Below are 17,406 nucleotides of genomic sequence, written 5' to 3'. Positions count from 1 at the left end.
CTAAATTAAACCAAAAGTTAGAATGAAGCGATATGTAAATTGAATGACACCAATAATAAAGCAAAGAATGTAGATACAATCTATACCTACTTTGTGCCATGGTAGACACAAAAAGCTGGAGTAACTCGGCGGGTCAGACTGCATCTCAGCATCTCTGGAGATCCCCTGATTCTCAGTCTGAAGAAAGATCCGGACCCGAAACATCAGCTATTCCTTTTCTCCAGAGATACTGCCTGACCTGCTGAGTTAATCCAGCTTTTTGTGTCTGTCTTCAGTTTAAACCAGCATCTGCAGTTCCTTCCTACACATTATGCCATGATAATTTGTTGCCAATTGCTGATAAGCAATATTATTTATTCAGAATTGCAATAAATATGTTGAAAATAGTCAATTCAAGTCAAGTTTATTTGTCACATATACATACAAGATGTGCAACACTGCACAACTCGTATGTGTATGTGACGAATAAACTTGACTTGACTCGGTATTAATCGCATTAATAACATTAGTTACAGCAACACATCTGCAGAGTTATGCATTAGTCTGAAAAATCCATTTACTTTGCAATATGAAACCAAATTCACATTCACGAACATTGCTGTATACAGGAAATTACATATCACAGTGAACCTGATAATTGTCATTTTACTATCTTAGTTTAATAATATTACATTGAGAAAATATATTTTAGAAATAATGAATTACTGTGTTCGACCTGTGCTGTGGGTATGTGGACAAACTACTTCATCCCCCCACTTTTCATCCTGGAATCAATTTATAAGCATCTCATTCTAAAGAATTCAGAACTCCAAAAGGGATAGAATGGAAATGGAATTGGAGAGGACATAAACGCATTGTTCAGAAGGCCTGATAGAAGAGAAATTAACGTATTGGAGTCTCATATCTAATTATATAATAAATCACAAAGTTGCCAGGGCATCAAGAGTTAATTAGCTTGATTCTTTAATTGCAGCGGTTTTAATTGGCAATCTGTGGCACTCACTGTGGAACCATCACATTCTGTGAGAAAGCAGCAGGGGATTACAGGCGGTGCAGTGTGGGCTCATTACCTAACACTTTCCTTCACGTTGTCCAAGATCACGTAATTTTTTTTTTTTGAAACCCACAATAAGCGCAATTAATTAAACTGGGCTTTTTTTTTTTGTTGTTGTTGCAATCTTCCCAGAGAGTGTGTGCTGAAAAATGCCTGCCAGTTCAACTCATGGCTGGATGGTGCAATCGTCAACTAATGCAAAGCTGCTGCTATAGATTGTACGTGGGATATTACAGCCTCAGCCTACTACTGAGAGCATAAAGGGAGAAAAATTATCACATTAAACCCAAGGTAAACGATCCTAATAAAAACCAAGAAGACTGTAAACTTAGAATCACCATCGGCAGGAGTTCACTGAACAACTAACTCATTAGTTACCTCCAATTCATGTGATCAAAGAAACCGCTTAATTGAGCATATTTTTAAGAACACAACCACAATATCCTTTCTTCTTATCACAAGTATCCTTCCTCAATGCGAGAGGGTATCACAGTCTGGACTGTAATCGGATAAGGATGTCGTGAGCTGTGTTATAGGTAAATTGCAGTCCGCTAAATACCATGAGATGCCAGAAGTCGTCTAATGCCTCAAATAAAAACATTTTCTCATTTATAAATCCCACCTCGGAGGGGGTGGCTGTGGTGCTGTTGCGTTGCAAGTAACAACCCCGACATATTTTAAGAAGTTCAAGCTAACGATGCTAAATAATTACAAAAAAAACCGATAGCAGATTAGTGCTTGAGCGTTGCCACCTGGAGCCACCTGGCAGATTTCTTATGGGTTATGGCGAGCATTGGTAAGATTGGGTTTATTTCACCAACTATTTCACATTGTGGAAAATGCTGGAACTACTTAGCAGGACAGGCCGCATCTATCATGAAGAGAAACATATTCAACGTTTCATCCGGAGTATTTCCGGCATTTTCTATTTTTGCTTTCGATTTCCAGTATTTGTAGTCTTGTTTTTCATTTCACGTACGGAAATGATGTCGCAAATTAGGAAAACGGCCAAGGAAATACCTTCTCTCAAATTATTTGAATACATTCCCAGTACTATGTGTAAGGGGATTCATTTCTTGGAAACTTTTACGCGGCGCCAATACATGTAGTGCACTCACCCCTGTTCCTCCATCATCTCCTGAAGCTCCATGCATTTGAGTTCGACCCTTCTTTTCCGTTCGTGGTCTAGTATTTCCCGGTTGGCCTTTTTTACCACGAGTGGTTCCATTTGCTTGGGGTCCCCTTCGGTGGTGTATTCCGCGCCACTTTCCTTCCTCTGCGGGGCTGCAGAGAGCATTTGCTGAGCGCAGCCATTTGTACAGCTCTCCCGAGCGGAGGGCAAACCGTCGCCGTTGTTGTGCATGTTGGTGATCGAATTACCAATTCAGTTCTGCAAGGGAACTGCAAGGGAAAACACAGAACTTCGGTTCAGCCCACATGCACATAAGTGGCAGATTAATGGAAGTAGAACTAGAGTACACAGAGGCCCGGTGGATACACTATTTCAAGAGCGTGGAGCCGATTTTATCTTTACTTAAAACATTCCCCCATTTAAGTGCTATTTCGAACGTCGTGAATTCAGTTGCATCTTCGCCATGTTACCAATTGCGATGCCACCCATAGTTGAAATTTAGTCAGCAACATCCGGTGGAAACGTTTTTTACGGCAGGTCCCAGGTTTAAAGATCTGTTACTCCACGGGACGCATAGTGTCTGCAGTTCAGCGATTACACTATTAACACACATTACCCATTTCAGTGCTGAATTCAGTTACACATCATTCGAAAAAGTATTACCGTCTAAATCCCCAACTCTACGAGCCAAATACCCGGGTGTGCCAAATACAAGTGCATTCTTTACAGCCACATTAACAAATAATAACAAACATGTGTTAATTTGCGTGTATTAGTATACACCGCCCCAACTTTAAGCAGTCCGGTGCTATAAAATGATCCGGGCAAATGCCCACTAATCGCATTACCATCCGAGCGAATCCAGCTCGGTTGCCGCTATCCACGATGGTGAGAGCAGGACCCTACCTATTGTGTTGTCTACAAAGCCGGAAGCAGGATCGCTCGCCGCGGTGTTATTGTCCAAGGTGCTGAACAGTGAAACCGTCGCCTCGTTGCTGACAGCAGGAGCGAAGCGTGTTGTGTCGCTAACCGCGGTGCTGAAAGCAGGGGCGCTGCCGCGCTGCTGCTACCCACAGTGCCAAGGCAGCAGCTCGACGCTTATGCTGCTAGCCGCGGTGCTGAAAATAGGAGTTCCTGTTGGTGTGTTGCTATCCGCGGTGCTGATAAGACTTTAACTACATGCTGCAAGTTTCCCAATAAACTGTAATATCCTGGCCTCACCATCCGTGGTGTAGTGGTGCGAGGCGCTGTGCAGGGTGCTGAGACTGTACTTATATGTGCGAAGCGTTAGCAGCAGTCGACTCGTTGCTCGATATGATCAACGTCGAACGCCCCGGCGCTTCTGATGCTTCATTGTTCCCTTCAGAAATCGGTCGCGTCGATTGCCTGTGATAATCAGACGATACAGGCATAACCAAATGCACCCCTGAAATGCCTCCCGTGTGCCTGTCCGCGGGACGATCAAATGTCCATGGCTGCCTCACTGGAGAAAAGCTTACAATGTGGCAGTACAAAAGGGGGAGTTGCTTAGCCAGCTGTCCCGTGTAACACAATGCGCCGACACTGGCAGCGCCTTGCATATATAAATACACCTCTCTACTCGTCAGCTCACCGAGAGGAAATAAGACCCAAATGCTCCCCACAGTATAACGCTAGTTTCAGCCCTGCACTATAATTAGAAACGTGACATTAGCTCCATTCCCCAATCGCTCATCTTGAATGATAAAAAAGACAATGACATTTGCAGTTCCCATATGGATCTAAGATTAATTCCGTGCAAAAGTTGGCGGAACGAGAATTGATAGCCTATATTTAGATTTAAGATTAAATACACCACAGCTTGTATTAAATCTCCAATGTACACGGGAATGAAATCGCTTGAGAATAATTTGCCGCCTCAAAAATATGGTCGTGGTTTATGAAAATAAAAAAAAGTATTTTTGACGACTTAAGTCACAAGTGAAAGTCTGTAAATTGATTAGATATTGTTGCCACTACTTTATCTATTCACAAGAACAGAGACAACACATTAAAATATAATTATTTCTGATTCTCAATTCTCCAGCATTTCAGGCGGGAATTAATCAACTGGCTTGCTGCCTTTATAATCACCATAACTATGATTCTTATTATCTACAGAAAGTCTTCTTCTAACTTTCTGCCATCCTTCCGGACTGATCTGATATTTTCCATTTCACCGAGGGAGTGAAAACTCTACGAGGATGGCCGAGTAAACAGAGTTGATTAAATTAACGAGCACCGACAGTCTGCATTTAAGACCAGTCGCTTTCGAATGCAATTTATCTGATTGGTTTGGGTGGAATAAGCATTTGAACCCAACCAGTTTCATAATGCTGCTCGAGTCACACACGAGTGCATTAATAACCCGCTCGCTGAAAGCAAGACGCCAAAACAATTGAGCTCTGCTAACGTCATGGGGAGTGTTGGAGTGGGGGGAGAGAGAGATCTGATATTTTAATCTGAAGGGCTGCAACGACAGCATGACTTCAGGCGTCCATTTCTTTTTAACCCTTCGTGCTACAGGTTCCTTAAAATCGGATCCTGCTGAAGTGCGGACCTTCAACTTGGAACTTAATGCCGCCCAGAGTGAAAACATAACGCTTACTTGTACGGGAACAGGCCAATCGAAAATCTTCATTCGCGAACCAGTTTGTTGTGCAGACACTGGACTGCGCTCGTCGCCACAGTTCTTAAACCGCCGACACGAGGCATTGAAGGTGCAGCGTTACTTGCAACAGCTCCTTTTACACTTGGCTGCACTCGGTTTTCAACGATGCATTTGCACACCGTTTCAGTTTTTTAAAAATCACTTAACTGTGAATTATTGATAGGAAAGATGGAGGGTGTGACACCTTGCTTCAGAGGAAGGAGATCAAGTATGCACACCAATGGCTCTCATGCATATTAGATGTGTCACATCATTAAAAGTTGAAATCGATAGACCTATAACTGAGAATTACATTGTGCTTATCTTCCCTCATAGAACAGGCTGAACTTGAAAAAAACATTGATGCAATCCTTTTTCAATCCTCATTCTTTTTCTGTCGAGTTCAGTTGAGAGGTATTATCACCGTACCTCCATTTCTGGCGAGGTTCTATTTCAGGATAACAGTGTAAAGTCCCACTTCCCTTTCTGTAACTAAAATGGCAAGCAGCCCACACCCACATATGTCGGTAATAATGCTTTAAAATAAAAAGCTCCATTGGGGAACTTAACTGCTCACAAATAGTCGAACCATGCAAGTCAATCCATTTTAAGCATGGTCTGATTTATTTTAGGTATGAGTTGGGGAAACCAGAACTCATTGCCAGAATACTTGGATGGAGGTTCAGTACAAGGCTTGTGCACCTTTTGATGGATGCTTTATGCCTATTGTCTTTGGAGCCATCCCAATTATTCACGCAGGAGTAGACATCAGATATCAGCCGAAAACACAGTAAAACATGATGCAATTCTGATAGCAAGTCTCCCAGAACTGTACTTCATGGTAAACTATATCCTTGTAATTACATCCATTCATGGTCTCACCTCTCCCCTATAAATCTACTCCAATAGAGTTTCAACTGGTCTAAAAATTATATTCCATTGTGCTATAGCTTTTGCAAAATGACTGGCAACCATGAGGTCCATTCTTCTGCAATTCAGTCACCATTCCCTCCATCTGCTTTACACTCTATCTCTGCCTATGTTTGAGGGGGAAGGGCGTGTTATTTCATCGATTGTCCCTACACCTACTTTCATCGAATTATATCTGTTCTAAAGCTCTCTAAGAATTATTTTACACAGTAGATAATGTATATTTGTCATAAACAAATAATATAAACTGCAGAAAGGGGTAATTTTCTATTTCTCACCAATCCCAAACCAGATATGACAAGGGCTACATCAGGGTCTATGTTCACTTTAGGCTATCCGATAAGGATGGCAAACAATTGACGATCTCACTTAAAGGTCCAACATTTTCCATTAAATGGTGATGAATCTCTGTTACCCATCATGGCTCAAGACGAGTCTGACAATTTAAACCTGAATTATTATCTGTATTGTACACTCATATCCACTGTTCATTAGGAAAGGCAACATATTTCGCCATAAGGTGGGGGAACTAATTGTCCAAAAGATGCAAACCCATTTAAAGTAAAAGAACAAGAAATTGAATCTTGGTAGAACATGTTTAGTTCTTTGTGCTAAAATTGTAAAGTGTCAATTTCAAGACACATTAATCTCAACACAATAATTTATAACACCCAGAGGGCAAACATTTCACAGCTCAACTGTTTGAAAGCAAGGGATCAATCTATTTTTAGAACAATACACATGTTATCTTGGCCCTGGATGACTGGTTCTCAAGATTTTAAAACTCATGGTGTGTTTCAATATTATTCAAATTATGTTGAAACATAGCCATGGCGTATAGTCCCAGTTTTGACATTGAAGAATAGCTTTACTAAAGCTGGTTGGTTGCAAAATGGTTGGAATCTAGTGGAGTTTGTGCTCTAACCAGTGGACATGGATGTGCTTTTGTCATCCGTCTTAAGATATGATTAATATTAGGAAAGTGACAAATCTTTGGGAATGGACACTCATTGATAACTTTGCTATGTACATATTGTACTGTTTGTACTGTACATGCTTGTACTGAAAGTTTCAATGACTTGCAGACAATTTTATTTGTAACTGTTTTGACAAGCATAATACAACGAGGAACCTGATGTTCTAACACTGTAGAATAATGTTGTTCTGGTGCTAAACTCCATGTCCATGATAGCTCTGAGAGCTTTAACAAACTATCTATTCCTTTGAGTACGAGTTCACATCACAAATCTGACAGTGTTGTTTACACTATCTCTACAGTGTAATTTTGTAGGTGTCAAATTACATTTTTGGCATGCTGATTCCAAAATCTGCATAAGTATTTCAATGCAGACTGTGATAAGTAAAATAGGACGAGGTAGACTTTAGACTGTTTATGCTTCACACAACCGGGCATCTTACTTTTTAATTCAATAAAATATTTGGAAATTCAGAATTGGTAACTTTTGATTGGTATCAATAAAAACTAGATTAAAGCATTTGTAAGGTAGGCTATTATCCACGCAAACATAATTATTTTTTTTTAGTTTAAAGATACAGCATGGAACAGGGCCTTCGGTCCACTGAGTCCATACTGATCATCGATCACCCGCTCACACAAATTCTCTGTTACTACACTTTTGCATCCATTCCATACACTCTAATGAGGAAACTGGAGCACTTGGAGGAAACTCACGCGGTCACCCTGGAAGAACGTGCAAATTCCACACAGACAGCAGACAAAGTCAGGATTGAATTTGAATCTTTAGCACTATGAGGCAGCAGCTCTTCCAGCTGTGCCATTGTGCCCATTTCTGTTTATGCTGCTTATGAAGGATAGCTGGTCCATTAAATAAATTAAAATCTGCAGATATAGTTGTAGAAGAAGAAAAGTTTCTAAACAAGTGTACAGGCACTCTATATCAAATTGTATCGGACTAATCTTTGAGTGATTAATATTGACATTTGGTTAGAAATATTTTCATTCCAAGCACTGAGAACTCCAAAGTTGCTAAGCATTAAATTAAAAATTATAAAATGTTTTAATTGCTAATTACTAATGTAAGGTGTCTTATAAGTGATTGTTCTCCTTAATTATTAGTGTGGTGTTTATAGGGTTAAAAATAACCATCCCAGAACAGCAAAAATAGAAAGCGTTTTCAATTTGAACAACTATAAAATGACGATTAATTTTAAAAACTTTACGGAAAAGCTGAAATAAAAACAAAATTTACAGAGGGGAGGGGGAGCTCTCCTAAACAAAAATTACTGGAAAATTGCGGCATTTATGCAGAGAGAAATGGTTAACATTTCTTCATCAGACCCCCATCATCAGAACTGATCGATGTAACATATTAAATGGAAGGGATTTTCTACTTTCAATGCTTTTAGCCATCTATAGATTATAATAGTAAACGCATCTATGGTGACCTTCTATCTTTTGTATTTTGCATACTGGAGTGTACAGCTTTATGGTGAGATGGGCTAAGTTTAAAGGAGATGTGCAGGGCAACTTTATCTACACAGATCGCCTGGAACACTCTGCCGATGGTTGTGGTAGAAGCAGATATGATAGTGACATTTAAGGTACTTTTGGATAGATATTAGGACATGTAGGGACTGGAGGGATATGGAATATGTGCAGGTAGATAAGGGATGGTCTTGGCACAGACATTGCTAGTCGAGAGGCCTGTTCTTGTGCAGTAATGTTGTATATTGTATGTTCTATCATCACTAGTACGATAACAATATTAATTGTAATATGACCATAGAGATGGGATATTATCATTATCCAGGGTTGTGGTACTTCATTCCCCAAACCCATACACCATCCCCCTAAGTAGTCATCTATATGAATGAATGAATAAGTTTATTGGCCAAGTATGTACACATACAAGGAATTTGCCTTGGTGCTCCACTTGCAAGTAGCAACACGGCATACAGCAACAATTAAGAATGACATGTAAAACATTAAACATTAATAATAAAACATTACAGTTTAAACATGTGAATGAAATAAAATACCAGAGCAAAATGAGGCTACAGACTTATGGTTATTGAGTAGAGCTACTACTCGTGGAAAAAAGCTGTTTTTTTGTCTGGCTGCAGCCAACAACCTTCTCAGCTGATCGGACGATTCGCTGCAACCTCCGGATGTCATGCTTAGTGGCTGAGTCAAACCAGACCATGATGGAGAAGGTGAGGACAGACTACAATGGCAGTATAAAATTGGACCATCATTGGCTGTGGCAGATTGTGTTTCATCATCTGCTGCAGGAAGTACATCCTCTGTTGGGCCTATTTGACCATGGAGTCGATGGTGTCCCCCCACTTAAGGTCCTTGGAGATGATGCGTCCAAGGAACTTAAAATACACAATACACAATACAATTTATTGGTCACTTGAACCTCATAGAGGCTCAAATGAAATGTTGTTTCTGCAGTCATACACACAAGAAAAAAAGACCCAAGACACAACACAATTTACATAGACATCCATCACAGCGCATCTCCTCCTCGCTGTGATGGAAGGCAAAAAAAATTATCCCTCCCATGCACTCCCCATTCCCCTCCCGATGTCAGAGTCAAAGCCCCCGGCGGGCGATGGCAACTGTCCCGCGGCCATTAACGCTGCGCCGGGTGATGCAAGGCCCTGCTCCGGGTCTTGTTGTTGGAGCCCCCGGCGGGCGCTAGCAAAGTCCCGCAGCCGTTGAAGCCATGCCGGGCGGTGATGTAAGGCTCCGCTCCAGGTCACCCTCGACCCCGCGACTGGGGCGGGTGAAGTCGCCATTGCGGAAGCCCCGAAAAGCGGTCTCCCAGCAGGGACCCGCGGGCTCCCGGTGTCACTGTCCACCGGACCTGCGGTAAGCCATCGAATCCCCGGGGATTCGGTAAAAGACTGCAAAGATGTGACTGTGGTGTTGTTGATGGTGAGTGGGGGGAGGGGAGGGGGAGCTCTCCTAAAGTCTACATTCAATTCCACTGTCTTTGAGCAAGGAGCTCCAGGTTGTTGCGAAGGCACCAGGATACCAGCTGTGTCACTTCCTGTCTGGAGGCAGATTCCTCTCCATCCACGGGATCAGTCCAATCAGGGTTTTGTCATCCGCAAACTTGAGAAGCTTGACAGAGATGTCTGTGGAGGTGCAATCGTTGGTGTAGAAAGAGTAAAGGAGAGGAGAGAGTACACAGCCTTGTGATACTCCTATGCTGAGGGTCTGTGGGTCTGAGGTGTTTTCCCAGCCTCACATGCTGCTTCCTGTCTGTCAGGAAGTTGGTTATCCACTGACAGAGGGGTTCAGGCACATTCAACTTGGAGAATTTGTAGTAGCTCTGGCACAATGGTGTTGAATGAAGAGCGAAAATCACCAAACAAAATCCTTGCATAGCTCCCCTGGCAGTCTAGGTGCTGGAGGATGAAGTGCAGGCCTAGGTTGACTGCGTCATCTACTGATCTATTGGCCCAGTATGCAAACTGCAGAGTACATCACTGTACGTTTCCACTTTTCTGCTACGAAAAAAAACAATGTCTCTGTAGCCAGTCATAACCCATATTAAACGTTCTGATGTTTGCAGCAGAGTAGGAAATCAATTTACATATACCCCAAGTTTTCCTTCAAATTTCTCCAGCAATAAAACTAATCTCCTTTCATCGTATTTTTGAGGGAAGTGATGGAGTAAAACATACAATATTATTGCTTAGGAAACACTATGTTCCTCCATGCCAGAATACATTTCTGGAAGTGGTTACATAATATTTACATGGTATGCTGACCATGTTAATCTCATATCTCAGTACAGCTTCCTTAGCACAGCGAGTTGATTAGTTAAACCACACAATGCCACTTGTGTGACATCGACAAGGTGAGGACATGCTATGGCTGTTTCTTCCCAAATTACAACCTGTCAGTGATGTTCACACCACTGTACCCTTAAACTGTCAAACATGACAGTCACCCAAATGTTCACCAGCTGGTAGACATCTTTTAATGTATGGTTTAGAGTAATGATAGGTTTGAGTATTATTATCTCCAATGGTATTCCTCGTCTCACAAAGCATTACCGTTCATTTAATTTGTGTGCGCTAATCTACTCAAATGATATCTTCATATCCGATTAGGTTGGTTAAATAAATTTGCACCACGAATATATTTTATCAACATGCACCTGCAGTCACTGTAATCTTTAAAGTTTAGAACATCTTGCACTCAGAGATACATGTGGTGTGTGGTCCTTTCAGGCATACCCCTCATGATGAAAGTAGGGAGAGGTGTGAAACCATAAAAGTCAAAGGACTAAAAACAAAACTCAAAGCCAGAAGATTGGGCAGCGTTTTCAGTCTGAACCAACATTTGGAGGTTGCAATAGACAAGGATGTTGATGATCTGTGAAGTTCTCAGGGAATGTCTGGACAAATATAAGAAATAAATATTTAGGAATGAAAATTGATGATGAAAGAGTGCATCTCCAGTACCGTTTAATCACAGGATGAATTAGTCTGGCATGAGATAAGGGACAAAATCACAACGTTATATTCTCCCAGCTTCATCAGAGGCAGTGATTTATTGGTAAATTAGCTTACGATTCAAAGTTCCAGAGGTCTAATCACTTGCAAGCAACATGACTGGCCATCTAGTTTTAGTGAAATCAGAAACAATGGATCCTCTCAAAGACAAGGAAAGAGCTGGCTGTTACTTCAGTACTGAGAGATAACTAGAAAGACTGTGTGTCTAGACTTGGTCATGAAATCCCACGTGAAGTGTAAGGTCATTGTATGAATTGTCAGAACAACCAATTCCATATTTCTTTGTGCCTGCTTGGCTCAGTACCAACAACAAGTGGTGAAGTGGAAGGTAGAGGGGATAGTTTAGCAGCTGCAGTGGGACACAGATAAACAAAATGGGTCAGAACCAAACTGGGATATCAATGTGGCACTGTCTCATTTGAGGGAACAAACGTAGCAGGAGGGAAATGGATTCTGGGTGCAACTCCCAATGGAACTCTGGACCAATGTGAAACCAATACTCAGAAATGAGAACCCCTCAGTTTCTTGTTTCATAGATAACTGGGTACTACCAATCACCTTCTGTCTTGACACATAAGTGCTTATACTTTGTCTAGAAGATTAACAGTTTGAGTAATGCTAAGTATACATTTCGTCATTTGTCGCTGGTGAAAGTGTGAATTTGGCACAACACCAGTATTGTTCATCAGAGCGATATTTCTAATTAAAGCCAAAGTCAATCTTTAAATCATACAGTTATCATTCCATTGTCAGTGAAAGCGATATTCTTGTAGAAAAATGAAGATCAAAGTAAAATTAAGTCTGAGTGTTCCATGTAAAATGGAATATGTTAGCTTCCAAACTTGCTGAACTGATGATATATCAAAGGGTAAGAGAGTGATGGGACTCCATTAACACTGCAGGTGTATATTGTTCTGAAAGATTAAAATCTCAGCTTTAAGTCAATTTGAACATCTATAGAACATTCCACGGTACCAGAAACATATAATCTCAGCAAAACCCACCTCACTGGTGCTTGATAGATGAGGACAAAATAAATAATTTAATCATCCATTAAAGAGAACTCAACTATGAACTGTGTCCATATATAAAGACTTCCTCAATTTAGTGTGAAAGCAGTGTATACTGCTGGCCGAGCCAAGAAGATGGCATGACAATGCATTTCCTTCTGTGACTTCAAAGCATTCTATTACTAGGATGATCCAAGTGTCAAAAACCAACAGCAGCTAACACTACCAGCTTAACAAATAATCATGGGAAAGTGATAATGTTGATAACAGTGACCAAACGGTGAAGCAAAGGTTATGTGAACAGTATTGTGGTCAAATAATTCACAAGGAGCTTCGTATCAATACTCAAACCAGCAAGTAAAGATTTATATCTGAAACAAAAATCATTAGACTCCTGCAGAATCAATTTCTAAGATGTCAGATTCAAAATATATTGTCTCAATTGCTTCATGCCTTGCAGTATAAACGATGACCCTGGATCCAGTGGCTATCTGGTTAATTCTGCATTATGTTTCAGCACGGCAATGCATTATTTTGCAAAGTAAGAATGCCTGTTACATTTAAAACTTAGAGCTTCGTAAAACGTTAATAATGTTTCACTATTTTAATGCTGCAATTAAATTAAATCAGATTAACTGATGGTAATTTTTTTCCTCATTAAAAAATCATCTTTAGCTGGTTTCATGTTTTGATGGCAACAAACATTTGGCTTGCTGTGAGAGAAGTTTGCACAATGGCAAAGTGTATTGCAAAATAAACAGTATTACAGTTAATCCCCCTTTAATGCAATATTGTGAAAAGATTTGACAGCTGATGGAAGCTATTGCACTGATGCAAACAGCCATTCCAGGTCACTATCTTTATAATCATATATTGATTTAATTTACAATTTAGATTACCATGAGGTGCTTGCTACTAGAATGCACCTTGATAATTGTGAACAAACTGACGGGGAATGGCTGAGTAAATCGTTTAGTTATTTATTGGTGTTTGCGGCAATTTTAACCCTGCAAGTGGATGGATTTGAGAGCAAACAGAGGATTAATCTCTCAAAATCCTCAGTTCATCAGAAAATTGCTGCCAAATTACAAACATTTTCATTTAACCCAGTGTGATCAGGAGATTGTGGCCTGCAATTCCAGTGTGTTCATTCTTCATCAATGATCTATTGATATTGATGAACATTTAGGTGCATGAGTTTCATGTTTCTTGATTCCCGCCAGTGAAAGCAAGACAAGAACAAGGTGTCTTTGGAATGACGATGGTAATGTGGTATAACGTCGTCAGTGGCATATGTGGAGACTATTTGTATACCTTGGCTATGCAAGGAAAAAAATCCATTGTGCCTTGTCACATGTGACAATAAACTATTCCATTCCATTTAGTGCAACTTTGGCAATTCAACTTGGACATTCAACAGTCCTATCCTCATCATGTGAGTGATGGTTAGTACTTCATCCATCTCCCTCACTGAACCCATCAAAGTGGTTATATTTGGCTGAAGTATATCGCTCATTACTGATGAGCAGTATACTTCTGGACAATTAACAAGGAATATGTGAATGATTGGCAGGGGCTAATCCTTGCCAAAAGATGTGGAAGACTGCTTTGGGCATGGTTCCTACGACTGCACCATTTGAAATGATCTCTTACAAGGAGGATTTCTCCTAGATCATTCTTCAAACCTGACACAGCATTCCTGCTCTCTCTCACTTTTTTTGTCACACAGTTTGACACATTTCACATCAGCTCACTTCAGCTTAGGAATAGGCATAGGCCATTCAACCCCTGGAGCTTTTCTGCCATTCAGATCATACTGATTCTGTATTCTAACTCCAATTACTCGGCCCATTTCTTAATTCCTTTGTACACGCAGTTAGCAAAATGTATCTCAGTTTAAAACATATATTGAATCGGAGATTTATCATTTTTAATATATAAAATACTAAGAAATCCAAAATCTCTTTAACTATCATCACAGAATCATTAGCTATTTACGGAAAGAAGCTCTTTATATTCCCCTAACGTTCGTTTGTTTAAAAAGACGCTTCTCAAAATTTGCCATTTCTAAAACATCCCGGTTCCAACGTTGACCTCGTGGCCCTGTGTTTTGAAGTCTCCAAGCAGAGAAAATAAAGGTTTTGCTACATATATCCAATGTTATCAAACCATATAGTTATCAAACACCACAATTAGATAACACAACCCAAGAAAATGCACCCCAAGGCTCAACAGCCGATTAAGAATGGGTGATAGAATTTGCCAAATCTCTTTTTAATAGAAGGGCAATGAGGAACTCTGATGTCAGAATATATATTTACCATTAGATCGACCATCGCCTGCAGTGGTTATGGATAAATAACAAGGTTTGTAATTTGATCTTCTGCAAAGTTCAGTGAAAAGCACAAGGTAATGGCAGGTGTTCTACCATTTGCATGCTGAAAACTTAATTCTATAAACTCCATGAGTAATTAACATTTAAACATTTCTGCAGCTCATGCAACCTCAAACAACGAAATTATTGGAAAAAAAACTCCAGCAAGTCTACAAAAAAACTGAATGAATTGCACATTGAAATCTAGAAATCACGAAAACAAGCCTTCAAAATTCCGTGGGAAGGTCTGCCTGTCCATGCCACTGTCGCTGTGGTTTCCATGTACTAGCATTCAGTGGACAACGCATTGTTTCAGCTGTTACTGCACAGTATGTACTTATTAGTAATTGAACACTGCACATCTGCAGACTGAGTTTCACAAAATGATGTCAGGGTTCCAGTTCTCAAAGAGCATGTGATCATGAAAACATTCCACTGCTGATTAAGTGACTACAGGGGACATTCAACTGGGCAGGGTGATCCCAAAGTTTTATGTAGGAAGGAACTGCAGATACTGCTTTAAACAGAAGATACACACAAATAGCTATAGTTACAACGGGTCAGACAGCATCTCTGGAGAAAAGGAATAGGTGTCGTTTCGGGTTGAGACCATTCTTCAGACCTGTTTTTGGAGAAGATAAAGGAAAGGATTCTGCACTGGAGCCGGGTTCAGATACCGTTACAGCAGCAGGACGCGGAGGTTAGTGCTAGGAGTAAATCTCCAAGGGCCTGGATGCTGTGTCGCGAAATGTTTCCATGACCATAGTCAAGGTTGTTGTCCTGAGGGCTTAAACATGAGCAGACAAGTGTCATACATCACAGGGCATTGGCCTCCTTCATACCTCCTCAGGCCTTCATTGGCCTCCTCCATCTGTGATTCTGTCACTTCCATGTTGACACCGAAGCTGCCTTTGCTATTGCCAGACTTTCACCTGGTCCAGACTCCTGTTGCTCCTGCCGAGGTGGTGCAGTTGGAAGCTGCATCTTTCAAGTCCAAATCTGCTACACCTTTAGGGCCATCAGCAACCTCTGCCATTGCAAATGGGCAGCCTTCTCCTGGTGGGGTTGCAGATACTGGAAGAGGTGCAGAGCAGATTTGGTGGTACGGACAAGCAACCAAGTTGCAAGGTATTCACATTGATAATGTTTGTACAGCTTTTGTTTTAACTGAAGACATAGATATTTGGTTTGTTATATTCGTGACATGTGGTCAAAAAGACCAAATCGGCAACCGAGAAAAACTAGGAGGTGCAAGGGGGAGGTTTTATTATCCTTTATTGTTGTTTAACCATAGGATGTAGACAAAGTTGACACGTCAGATATTTAGCAACTGTTCCTCAATGCGTATGAAAAAGTAATGATTCTTGGGGTATAGATTCTTGGGGTATAGATACTTCCATAGATCCTGTTGTGAGTGAATGTACAGGATCACGACTCAGTAACAACAATTGTGTATTTCACTTAGAAGTCAGGACGGTGTTGGGTTCAGGCATTGCTTTCTGTGTAGAACATTATACAGTCATAGAGTGATACAGTGTGGAAACAGGCCCTTCGGCCCAACTTGTCCATACCGGCCAACATGTCCCCACCGGCCAACATGCCCCAGCTACACTCGTCCCACCTGCCTGGGTTTGGTCCTGTCTATGTACCTGTCAAATTGTTTCTTTAGCATTGGGATAGTCCCAGCCTCAACCACCTCCTCTGGCAGCTTGTTCCATACACCCACCACTCTTTGTGTGAAAACGTTACCCCTCAGATTCCTATTAAATCTTTCCCCCATCACCTTGAACCTATGTCCAATCACCCATTGCACCAGGAGAGAGCCCATTACATCATCACAACTGTTGGCCCACATACCCACACCAGCAGTGGGCTTTTGTGGTCTCATCAACTTTAAGAGTTGCTCTAAAACCAAATTGAAGGAGATGCACTCCTCTGCGCTTTCATAGTGCAGACCCAGCTGAGTACACCACTCTTGAATGTATAGACACCGAGATTGAATAAAGACTGTTTGCACAGTTTTTGTTTTATATGCATTTTTTATTCTGAATAAAGTTTAGTTTTGGAAAAAAAACAACTATCTTTGCAGGAATGGACTGGAAACTGGTGAGAGGGCTGATGTTGGCCGCAATTGCCTGGAATGAATCAGAGGCAGGTTAAAGCCCACAGTGACCTCAATTTATAGGGCCACATCTGAGCACTGCCCACAAACAGATTTCAATGTCAAAAGTGGATGGTGCAAAGCATTTTTCTAAAGTGTTTGGATGCTAATCCGTTTAGGATTTCGATTAAAAAAAAATCATGGTATATATTGTCACCACTTCACACTGTTGGCAAATTGAATATTATATGCGTCGCGTGGGCAGAGCAGAAGAGACTGAGGGGCCATTGGTGATATCATCTCTTACATTATGCCGATATGATTCTATGTAGACATTAGCCTCTTGAATAACTACTGGTCAGTTAGGAACTCTGTAGGAACTCTGCAGGAACTCACATGAGAACTAAACTCACATCTCTAACTGCAGGGGCCCCAAATTGACTTATGGAAATCCGACTTTACACAAATGATCCCATACATTAAACAACATTTTTCAAGCTAGTAATAATAATAATAAATGGTATCCAGATATTCAGTATTGATTAGATTCAGTATATATTCTTTAGTTTAATTATCAGTAGTGTTAGAGTGAATACTCAATGAAATAAAAAAAAATAAAA

The 17,406-nt window shown here is 40.7% G+C and overlaps 1 protein-coding gene across 4 annotated transcripts in view; it reads right to left on the bottom strand.

Moving 5' to 3' along the window:
- Positions 1-5,822, bottom strand: part of LOC129710693 (serine/arginine repetitive matrix protein 3-like) — a 140,400-nt gene extending 134,578 nt beyond the window's left edge. Inside the window, exons 1-3 of one of the 4 annotated variants that reach the window (XM_055657863.1) lie at positions 4,813-5,822; positions 3,093-3,572; positions 2,173-2,455 (exon numbers count right to left, since the gene is read on the bottom strand). In XM_055657863.1, the coding sequence (XP_055513838.1) occupies positions 2,173-2,417 (245 nt within the window). In that variant the 5' untranslated portion in view covers positions 2,418-2,455; positions 3,093-3,572; positions 4,813-5,822. Of the gene's footprint in view, positions 1-2,172; positions 2,456-3,092; positions 3,739-4,812 lie in introns of those variants that run through there. The other 3 variants (XM_055657865.1, XM_055657862.1, XM_055657864.1) reach the window with 3 other exon arrangements.
- Positions 5,823-17,406: the final 11,584 nt, after the last annotated feature.

The sequence above is a fragment of the Leucoraja erinacea genome, chromosome 28 (genome assembly GCF_028641065.1).
Source record: "Leucoraja erinacea ecotype New England chromosome 28, Leri_hhj_1, whole genome shotgun sequence".
NCBI classification, from domain to species: domain Eukaryota; kingdom Metazoa; phylum Chordata; class Chondrichthyes; order Rajiformes; family Rajidae; genus Leucoraja; species Leucoraja erinaceus.
Note: the sequence above shows the minus strand (reverse complement) of the source record. Positions and strands in the feature narration are given on the sequence as shown.